Genomic DNA, 11786 nt, shown 5'->3' with positions numbered 1-11786 from the left:
TTCAAAAATGAAATCAACACTTTATAATAAATAAGGGTTCAAAAATAAAATCAACACTTCAAAGTAAATAAGGGTTCAAAAATACAATCCACACTTCAAAAATAAATAATGGTTCAAAAATGAAATCAACACTTTATAATAAATAAGGGTTCAAAAATAAAATCAACACTTCAAAATAAAAAATGGTTCAGAAATAAAATCAACACTTCAAAAACACTTTTTTAAACTTTAAAATATTCTTTGACATTTTTGTGGCTGTATTAAATATTCTATTTAGGTGTATAAATATGATGAAAATAAAAATAAACCTTTCATCATCACCGATTTATCGGCTATAGTTAAATAAGCAAATGATTTATTGACCTTTCTTCTTTCCTCTTAGGATTGTTGAAATCTACAGTCGTCGACTACAAGGTGCTTTTATTTACATGTTTATCTCTGTTATTTTGACTTTTAAACTAATAAAATTAGTAGTTATTAAATCATTTAATAATTACTTGCAAGCATTATTTATAATACTCTTCTATTGTGTTGTGGTCTGTGATAACCGATCAATTGGATAAAAAAAATTGGCACATTTGTAGATTTTTCATTTACCAAAGTTGAGATCCTGTTGTCCTTGATGTTTGTTTCTCCGTTTGTCTCTTGCTTCCCCAGTTCAGGAGAGGTTGACCAAACAGATTGCCGTTGCCATTACCGAGGCCCTGCAGCCCACTGGGGTCGGAGTCGTTGTCGAGGCAACGTATGTATCTCTCTACGGACGCAGAAACTTTATTAATTTAGTTGCGTTTAAACCATAATCTTCAACTTTATATGATGGACCAAACGCGCTTTCTGACTGCAGCCTGCAGTTTGTATTCACAAACACCAGAGGGCGCTCCTCTCCTTGCTTACTCAGATAATGGTCATGTTGAAATCAGGATTTTTACAGTCAGAAGTCACAGATGATTACAACAATAAATTATTTTATGAACTTATGGAGAAATCTGCAGGTTGCATTAGTTTTTATTTCTATTTGTACAGTTATCTCTAATCTTGCTTTAAAGAAAAACATCCGTCTCTTTCCAGCTGAAAAGTTGTAAAAACACAAAATCTTACCGAATTTTTGGTCTAGTTTGTAGTGAAAATATCTTAGTTTTATCTTATTTTAAAAATACTATCTTACAAGTAACTTTTCAGAAAGATATAGCTTATTGTTTTAAGTCAATAATTCCTAAATATTGATTAAAAAAAGTTAGTTCCACTGGCAAATTATTTCATTTATAACAATATAATTTTCCTCATGTTGTTATAATGTATTATGTTATGTTTGGCCGCTTCTCTGATGTTAGCTGTTTAAAATGTGAATATTCAGATTCAAGTAGGTAATTATTTTAGTAATCGATTATTCTATCAATTATACTGATTTAACGATTAATTGATTACTAAATTAGTTGACATTATTTCAATAATGTCATGATTAAAAACCAATTAATCATGATTAACCCTAGACTCAAGCAATAAGTCTGTTAGCCATTAATCAATCATTAAATTAGTTGCCAATTATTTCAGTAATTGATTAATCACAATTAATATAATTAACCATTTCAGCCCTGGACTCAAATAATAAGTCTGTTTACTCCAGTTAGTGATTAATTGATTACTAAATTAGTTGACGATTATCTCAGTAACGATTATTAATCGTTTCCAGACTCACCGGCTGCGGCGGCCATCTTGGCCTGCGCTGGCCTTTCTGCAGGTTTAAATGTTGTTCTGTGTGTTTCTTGACGTAACGGCGCCGTTCCGCTCGTCTCTTCAGCCACATGTGCATGGTGATGCGAGGCGTCCAGAAGATGAACAGTAAAACCGTCACCAGCACCATGCTGGGCGTCTTCAGGGAAGACCCGAAAACCCGCGACGAGTTCCTGACCCTCATCCGAAGCTGAAGACGAAGAACCTCCTCTTCCTCCTGTTGCCTGGGGTTACCTCCACCTGCTCGGCCCACCTGCCGTGCCGCTGTGTGTGTGTGTGTGTGTGTGTGTGTTTCCGTCTCACCGAAGGCAGTGAAAGGTGTTTGCTCCATGTTATTGTTCACTCTGATGACCCAATGAGCCGGAGCGTCGCCTTCAGGCCGCTGACTGACCCGATTATTCTCAGATTTTACCCTGTAGGTTTTTTTGTTCGCCGGCCACCAGACACTTGAGCTTTTCCTGAAAACTGGTCCTGAGAAAAATTAATTAATTGATTATTTTTTTGCATAATTTCGACGTAATCTATTCATATTTGTCTGTTGTTCCTGTAAGAAACGTTTTATTTTGTTTTGTAAACATCAAAATTGCAGTTTTAAGTCCTGAATGTAAATTCAGGAATCGTCACTGAGGGCATTTCATAAAGTTTTAAAGAAATCATTTGAGAACACATTCAAGTTTTTGAATAATCGACATAAAAAGTCACATATAAAAATATTTCAATAAACCAATAAATAAGCAGATTAACAATAACTTTCAAAGTAGAAAAACACCTTTAATCTGAACATTTAAAGATGCACCAACAATGCTTGGATAATCTACACTGGTAGAAACAAAAAAAGACAAAACAACTGATTTTAAATGAAAATATTAATAAATCTTAAATAGAATATTTACTGACAACATAAAATAACTGTAGCTCTGACACTTTAATCATATCTAAAACTATTGCTGTTTACTTGTAGCTTTAAGACCTAGTCATAATTTTTAGCATGCTACATGCTAGTTTTATGCTAACTAACTACACTACATGCTAATTTAGTTCAATATTGACTGTTCTGCTTGCTAATTATGTTGATTTCATTTAGCTTAATGCTGTTTATAGCTAAAAAAGACCTTTTAACATGAACATTTTTAAATAATGAGCCAACAGGCCTTAAAACATCCACATCAGTACAAACCTGCTGGCAGTGAACAATTAACAAAAACAAAACTGTTGATTTTAAATTAAACTTATCCATTAAAATATAAATCTATGACCTTCTATATTTATAGAGTATTGCTATGTTTATTTGTAGCATGCTACATGCTAATCATGCTAGCTGCTAACTACATTACATTCTAATTTAGTTCAATGTTGACTGTGCTGCTTGTTAATTATGCTAATTTTAATTAGCTTAATGCTATCCTACATGACAATTAAGGTACATGCTAGTTATGCTAATGTGAGCAATGCTACAAGAAAAGTATGCTAAAGTTTTTACCATGGGCCAATTTTTTTTACAATTATTTCCATCCATCCATTTTATATACATTATATTTGAAAATAATTTTTAAAAAGTTGTTGTGTCCTTGGACTAGACTAGACCCTTCTCCCTGGTGGTCAGAGGGCCACTTCTGTCAAAGCTCCCGCTCCCAGGGCTACAATGTAGCTTACCACCATCAGTGTATGAATATGTGTGTGTGTGAATGAATGACTGAATGTAATGTTGAGCGCTTTCTAGTCCTCTGGACTAGATAAAAGTTGCACAAGTACAGGTCACTTACCATTTGTCTGGAATTTTGCACGTGTATTTTCATCAACAAGAGCAGGATGTGAGTCACATTTGGTTTTCTTTTTGGCCAAATTTAATAAATGGCTACGCCCAATCTGGTTTTCAATTAACATATGATGTCATCGTCATATTTACTTTCAAATTAAATGAAAAAAATAAAAATAACAAAAGATAAATACTTTGTGTTGAACCTTACATTCTCCATTTTATGATTTTTATTTGTATTTTTTTCAATGCCTCCCATCATTAAAATTTCACCCTACCCCAAACATTTTCTTTTACATGTTTATCTGTATCGACTGCCTGAGTTAGCAAACCAAATTTAAACCATCCTTGAATTGTGGTCAAGGGCCACACAAAATCATCACAAGGGCAGAAAATGGCCCGCGAGCCACACATTGGACATCCCTGAATCAAGTAGATAAAAATAAACATTTTGTCATCTATAACAGCTTCCATGATGACTTTCTAAAAGTGATCAGTGCAAATAATTCAGTTAAAATCTATTTTGCAACGTACCTTTGAAACGGTTCAACTTCAGCTGATTACCTGCTGCTACAAGCTAATTTCTTTATCAGCGTCAGAACGTCGTCTCACAGTAATCTTTAAAATCCCATAGATGATGTTGAGAAGACGAGCCGCCTAACTTCCGAAATGTCTGTTTTAAATTCCCCGGGGATTTTTATTAAGGTTAAAAACCGCAGCAATTATCTCCGGGTGTTAGCATTAGCACGTTCAGGTGCTCCCATTGTTTTATGGTCTATTTATAAGCTAACTGTGCTACATGCTAATTTCTAAATTTAGCATCAGGACGCGCTTTGGTCACAGTGGTATCTAAATAAATATAGAAAGCTATCCATTTTTTTAAATTAAAAAATGTTATTCTGAGAAAAGCATTGTAATTTCCTGCCTATTTATATCTTTTTATTTTTACACATTTAATAGGCTACCATGGCTCTGTCGATCCTCCTTTTGTTTCTTTACACTTTATAAACCTCATCTCTAAACAAAAGCTCAATTGTTAGAACAAAAGCAATTTTTAAAGTCAAGCTTGTAAAAGAAAGATATCTGAATCCTTGTTGGAACCAACATTTTCCCTTGAAACATTTTTTTATTCCTTTGTGAGGAACTGCCTTTATCTGCCAACCAGCCTCTGGATTTAAACCAAAACAGATATTTTATGTCCATGAAAGGTTTATTAAATGTATTTGTATGTATGTGTGTGTTTTCTTCTGTTTCCATCCTGGTAGATGGACACTGTGAAGACCAGTTTGTTTTGTGTCTTTGCACACCAGTGCATCATGATGTCCGCTGTCTGGTTTTAATGGTGTAACTGGAAGATGAATGCTAAGAAGAAGGAAAAAAAAAAACGCTTTAACTGTTTCTGTGGCCTTGTTTATTTGTTGTGCTCATTTTAAAAACTTTTTAATCAAAGATAATAAAAGTATGTGACAGCAGAGAGTGTGTTTTATTATGACTCTTTTTATTCCTGATTTACATGTTAAGTTTGTGAAATAAATTACCGTTTGAATTTGTTGTAAATGTAAGATGTTTGCTTAGAGCTGACACACAGGTGTTGTAAACGCACTGCTGCCCTCTTGTGGTCAAAATCAAAACCACAGCTGAGATGTTTTCTCAGGTTTCAACATTTGAGTGTGTTATGTCTTTAATGAAGAGATATATTTCTAATTTCCAAAGGATTTCATGACCAAATCAAGATGTTCTGAATGTTTCGTTGCAGAATCAGACAAAAAAAACCACGAGCAGAGGCGTTTTGTTCGTTTGTTTTTATATAAATTGGGGCATGCCAAATCACAGCATTCTGGTACATCGCAGCAAAAGTACAAAACACATCAAAATAATTCTCATTTCATCGTTTTCACACCAAAATGTGTGTGAAGACAACAAGGATTCAACAGGTACCAACCAGTTTAAGCAGCCGGGCTCACGTTCAGGCTCATTTACTCAAACTTCTGTACGCATCTGGATTATTTTATTACAAAAATAATCAAGAAATCTAAATCTGGAGGTTCAGTTTATGAAATTTAACCAGTTCTGTGAATATTCAGGTGCTAAAACTGCTGGAAGTAAGATTTATTATTGAGGCAAAGAGTTTGCAAATTGATTTAAAAATGATAAACTGCATCAGTTATGAATGAATTAATGTATTTTTAGTTAAATCATATAAAGTTAAACATTTAGCAGATGCTAAAATACTCCAAACTCAAAAATGAAAACTGTTTGGACTGAATCAATATAGTCGTAAAACCAAACTGGATGTTTTGTTTTTAAATAAATTGGTTGTTTCTGAACGTGAACTCCACTCAGCTGTCATTCCTCCCAAAGCCGAAACATAAAAATCGATACAAAACCATTGATTTTGTTTTGCTTTTTCATGATGTTGATGTGTCAAGTATACAAAAAAGGCACTGCCATTTGTTATTCTAAATACGACTTTCCCAGTCTTGTGCATGCAGTTTAAAATATAAATATATTTTTTTAATTGTCTTTTCATTTTCTAGATTTTTTTTTATTTTTTGCAACTTTTTATTATTAAACATACATTTAATTTTTTTTCAAATATAGAAAGAAGTAAGCCTGCAGTCAATACAGGACATCGGCTCTTTGATAAAATAAATCTAGATGAAATAAAGGGAGAACAGTCAAGCGGTAACGCTTAGTTACATATTTCCAAAAAAAACAAAAGTCCTGGCATCCAAAAAAATACAAACTGATTTGCAGACTCTATGAAAAAATAAAAAAAAGCATACATAACAACGTAAAATACGATAAATGCTTTTGGAATAACAAAGCGTTAAATGTTAATACTGCGCAGAGCTGATTTGGTTTGATTTAACACAAATTACATCACTTTGTTCACACATCAAGTCTCTTTAAAAGAAGAATTTATGTTTTTCAGAAACATAAAAACCATCAGAAATATCTTTATTTCTCTTAAGCAGATTCCCAACTGAATGAAGCACACTGCCACCAGGCAAAACGTGTTAATCCGCCGCTAAAAATAGTCCTCCCAAAATGGCCGCTTGGTGGGAAACACCACCAGCCAGATTTCAGCTCGTGTTAAACGTCTTCCTTCTACAAACACATTTCTGACTCCAGAACCAAACGAAGAGTTTGGATCTGGATAAAATTAAACAGAAATACAACAAAAGCAAACAAGAACAAAAAAGACGATATATCTGAGATGTATGCATGGTCACCAGCCATAACACGTTAACACAGACGGTACTTAAATAATAAAACACAAGTTTTACCTCTGCAGGAAACACGGAAAACAAAAGGAAATAAATTATTTTCTACTTAAGTACTGAGCGATGCATGGCAGTGAAGCTGAGAGATTATAGAGAAACAAAACCAACGTTTAGAGTTTAATCTGCTTCCTCTGCATCTGAAGGGAGTTTCTGAACACGCAGATTTTCAGTCATCCAGGATTTAATTTTAAATGAAAATTTTCATGTAAAACATGAAAAACCAACATTGAAGAGATTTCATCTTTCTACACTGCAGCCTAGACTCGTCTCCTCAGGCAGTTTCACAGAAACCCACACTATGGGACTAAAGCTGAAACGACTAACCCGATTAATCGTGATTAATCATGATTTAGTGATCAATTAATCGTTAATTGGAGCACAGAGACTCAAAAAATGCAGTTTGCCACAAGAACAACATGGTAAGAGCATTAATTAAGCCAAAATTGTACAAAATTTATATGCATTTTGCATTTAATGATGGTATTGCATATTGCAAACAAAAAATAATCAACAGGGCAGCCCTTCACTGTATTGATTTTTTTTTTTACCCAATTAATCGTCAGAACTGAAGAAACGGTTTGGATGAAAGTCAAAACGTCTAAGAAAAGTTCAGCTGTTTCCATTTAAAACTCAGGAGTTTCTGCACATTTTTAGCCTCTTAAAACAAATTAAATGCCAAATAAAAGCATTCGCCGTTACAGAGCAAAACCGTTTAGAAAATGCAGAACAATTAAAATACATAAAAATGTTTTTATCTTTTAGTCGCTTGCAGCAAACTGAGTATCTCTGTGAAGTCAAAAAAACGTTTTCTAATTATTTTGAGGTCTGAGTTTGGATTAATGTTTGCTAGCATGTTAGCATGTAGCTTTCATTAACACAACAAACGTTTCCACGTCACGGCTTCGTTCAGAACAGAAACATCCGGCAATTCAGATTTCACTGACAAATTCAGATAAATTATTAAAGTCTAAAATTTAGTAGAAAAACAAAAACTTTGTAGAAAAATAAAAATCAAGAAACTTTCTGGGTTTCAAAAGTTGAAAATTTTCTAGAAAAAAAACTCAGTTTTTAGATTAAATTTTCTAGTAAAAAATTTTTGTAAAGTCGAAAATTTTCTAGTAAAAACCTCAGAAATTTTGAGATTAATCTCAGAAATATTCTAAAAAAAATCAAGAAATATTCTGTTTAAAAAGATGAAAATTTGCTGGAAAATTTTGAGAATTTCTGAAATTCTAGAAAATCTCAGAAGTTATTAAATTTTCTAGAAAAAAAACATTTTGAGGTAATAGAAGATGAAAATATTCTGAGTTTTAAAGTTAAAAATATTCGACTCTTGAAACTCACAAAATTTCCAAAAGTAAAAAATATTCAACGTTTTCCAAATTTCAATGTGTGCTGCATCTGATGATGTAATTTTTAAACATTAAATGAAGGATACTTTACCAGTTACTTAGTACTTGAGCAAACTTTGTAGCATTTTTTTACTCTTAATTGAGTAATTTCTTGGACGGCAACTTTTTACTTTTTTACTTGAGTAAAAATGTCGCGTTACTCTTGAACGGCCTTCTGGCTGCTCGGCCTCCTCTGGGCGAAACCTGGTTCTCCACTGCGTGTCAGGCCTGCAGGTTCTTTAGCTAATGCTAAAACAGTCCAGGACGACCCGCCTTGCATTCTTTCACACCTGAATTTAGCGCCGTCCTGTGCAATCGGATCGGCGGGCCGAATGCTGGCCACGTCTGAACGAAGCCGTTTCATCCAAGCAGCAGGAGACTTTGTTAAAGCTCAGAGAAAACCAGAGATAAAATGGCCGCTGTGGCATAAAAGAAAACATTTTGAGCTCCAGTCTCTGAGTTTAGATGAAGAGAAAACAATAAGAGCTCAGATGGTTCTGAACTTTAGAGAGTCACATTATCAAGTGCAGGATGCAAAGAAAATACTATGAAATTACAACAATAAACCCTAAACTGCAAAAACAGAAAACATTACCAAGCATTCTGAGTCTAGTTTCTAGTGAAAATACCTCAGTATTCTTAAATTAGACAAAACTAATTTACAGAAACTTTTCAGCAGGAAATAGGAGCCTGTTTTAAGTAAATAATCCTTAATATTGATGAAAAGTTCTAGTTGTAAGTGAAATAATCTGACAGTGGAGAAATAAATTATTCTAGAATTACTAGAAATAAATTACAACAGCAGCGAGTGGCTATAACTGATGCTAATAGCAAAACTAGAATAGCTTTACCTGTAGTTATAACTACCAGCTATAATTTTACCATTTGAGCTAAAGCTAGATAAAACTTATAATTAGAAGTAGAAAATGTTTTTTGCAACTAGAACTTAATGAATTATCTACCTAAAGCTGCTGTTTCTTGGTGAAAAGTTCAGTTAGTTTTTCTCTTATTTCAGGTGTTGTATGATATCTGCACTAGAAACCAGACTCAAAATACTTGGTAACATTTAGTTTTTGCAGTGTAATTATTAAAGAAACTGGTCTGGATTCACCAGGTTATTTGCACATTTCCTTAGTGGAAGTTTATTCCAGATGGAAGCAAATTGGGATAAATATTAAGACGCAAAATAAAAATAATAATAAAGATAATATATTCTATGACGGCCTCTGCTGATGAAGCAAAGACACGCAGCTGCAATGACTGCGTCTGGCCAGCAGGTGGAGGTAAGCACTAATCAGACAATCTCTGGGAGAACTACCCTTCATGGATTGACCAGTTTGTTTTCACACTTTTTTTGCGACATGCGGCTCAACGAGATTGCCCAACATCCCAACACGCTCCGATCGTCTCCCGTTCACGAGATTTCCTGCGTTTTCCTGCAAACATTAAAATTTAGACGAACTAATCCACTTCCTGCTGCCCTCGCTCACATGACTTCATCCTCCTCCTCCTCCTTCAGAGGTCCGGCCTCTTCAAACATCCTCTTCCCCCTCTTCAGCATCACTTCAGCTTCATTCCTTCCTCTACAACATGTGTGTGTCAAACTCAAGGCACATGGGCCAAATCCGGCACGCTGTAGCTATTTATTTGGCCCTCTAGACGAGAAGTCTGCAACTTTTACAACCAAAAGAAAAATTATGGAAATTCTTCAGCTCTAAAATTAGACAATTTGCAAGAAAAAAACTCAGAAATGCTGAGATTAATTTCACATATTTTCTAGAAAAAACTTGGAAATTTTCTGAGTTTTAAGAGCTAAAAATGTTTAAAAAGTTTTTCTAGAAAATTTCAGAGATTTTTGACAGAAATTCACTCTTTTTTATTCTATCTACATTACCGTTAATAAACTGTTGTAAAAACCAGCATCTGTTACATCTAATCTTAAATCTAATTACTTTTAGTCAGATATTAGGAGCTGCAGGTTGCAGACTCTAGAGGGCCACATAAATTAACTTTAACAACTGTGTGTTTAAATATAATTTTATCAGCCTAATTAAATTAGTTTGTATAAAGCCAAATTCCATCATTGTTCAAAGATATTTACTATTATTTAATTTTATGCAGTAGAAATCAAATGGGGCTGCAATCTTTTAACAACTCATCAAAAAATCCTAAAGTATTTTTGTCCAGTTTGTAGAGCAAATATTGTAGAGGAAACTAACAAATGTAGCAAAACGTGGAGTTTTTTTTTAAGTAAATAAATCCAAAATATTGATGAAAAAGTTCCAGTTTTCCAGGGAGATTATTCCACTTATAACAAAACATTTCTCCCATGTGAGAAGTGAAAATCTGCCAGTGGAACTTTTTCATCCATATTTTGGATTCATTGACTTAAAACTAAATGTTGCCAACATGTAAGTTAGTCTCATTTCATGTTTACAGATGTTTGCAGTAGAAACTGGACAGTAATACCTGGTAACGTTTTGTGTTTTTGAATGTACGTAGTTTTATTGATAAATTTGTGAGTTTGACGCCGCTGCTCTTCAACATCCTCCGTCTTCCTCGGCTGCACTTCCTCCCATCGTTCTCACTGTTAAAACCTCGCAGCTCGCCGTCGCTTGATAAAGGAGACGTTTGCTGTAAACTGGTTCGATGGCTGCCTGCGGGACGTAAAGCTTCGCGCGCTTCCTGAAAACGAGCGCGCCTTCCGACAGCAGCATCGTCGTGTAAACAATACGGACGCAGAAACAAGATGTCGGCTAAAAACTCACAGAGTCGCGGCGCCAACGTTTACGAAGCGCCGGACGTTCGATCGGTCCGAGAATCCCGACCCGAACGCGGCGGCTCTGCTCGTCTCGTCTGAGGTAACATTACTGACGCGGAAGACGCCATGTTTCATCCGGTCGGCCCGATCCACAGGCCGGTGTTGCCCTTCCGCTCGCCTCCACTGGGGGCGCCAGTCAGGCGCCGTCCATCGCTGGCTTTGATGCTTTTCCTTCTCGGACGGAGGAGGAAGTCTGTTTCTGTCCGACCCGATGGATGATGGGCTGCGTTGGCTGTTCGCTGACCAACCTGCGAGTGTTTCCGAGGTCCGGCCCGGTCCGGTCCGGCGGTGGAGCGCTGCGGGGAGGGGGGCGGGAGGACCGGCGACCTCCGGCTGGCTTTGAGGAGAACCTGCGGCGCCCCGATGACCTCATATCGTTGATGTGCGATCTGCACCATCTAACCGGGAGACAAGTTTGGGATTTAACGTCTTAATCGTCACTAAAAAACATTTACATTATTCTGTGTCAGCTGTGCAAAATGCTGACTTAATAAACAGAAAATTCTGGTTTTATCACGTTAATAAACTTAGATATGTTTATAAATAACACAACAGAAACTAATGATGGAATATCAAGGCCATAACAAAATATTAAGAGAATAAAGCTGTAGTATTAGAATAAATGTAACATTAGAATAAATGTAACATTAGAATAAATGTAACATTACAATAAATGTAACATTACAATAAATGTAACATTAGAATAAATGTAACATTAGAATAAATGTAACATTAGAATAAATGTAACATTAGAATAAATGTAACATTAGAATAAATGTAACAGAGTGAAGCTGTAAAAC

General features: G+C 35.0%; 2 protein-coding genes across 2 annotated transcripts in view; one reads left to right on the top strand and one right to left on the bottom strand.

The window, feature by feature from the left end:
• The window catches only part of gch1 (GTP cyclohydrolase 1), a 23089-nt gene extending 19155 nt beyond the window's left edge, over positions 1-3934 (top strand). The window contains exons 4-6 of the mRNA XM_007558800.2: positions 383-414; positions 658-742; positions 1799-3934. Coding sequence (XP_007558862.1) covers positions 383-414; positions 658-742; positions 1799-1925 — 244 coding nt within the window. The 3' untranslated portion in view covers positions 1926-3934. The remainder of the gene's footprint in view (positions 1-382; positions 415-657; positions 743-1798) is intronic.
• A 6704-nt stretch (positions 3935-10638) lies between these two features.
• Positions 10639-11786, bottom strand: part of samd4a (sterile alpha motif domain containing 4A) — a 48870-nt gene continuing 47722 nt past the window's right edge. The window contains exon 12 of the mRNA XM_007558799.2: positions 10639-11384. Coding sequence (XP_007558861.1) covers positions 11356-11384 — 29 coding nt within the window. The 3' untranslated portion in view covers positions 10639-11355. The remainder of the gene's footprint in view (positions 11385-11786) is intronic.

This window comes from Poecilia formosa, unplaced genomic scaffold (genome assembly GCF_000485575.1).
Source record: "Poecilia formosa unplaced genomic scaffold, Poecilia_formosa-5.1.2 Scaffold99, whole genome shotgun sequence".
Lineage (NCBI taxonomy): Eukaryota > Metazoa > Chordata > Actinopteri > Cyprinodontiformes > Poeciliidae > Poecilia > Poecilia formosa.
This window is presented reverse-complemented; position numbering and strand designations above follow the sequence as displayed.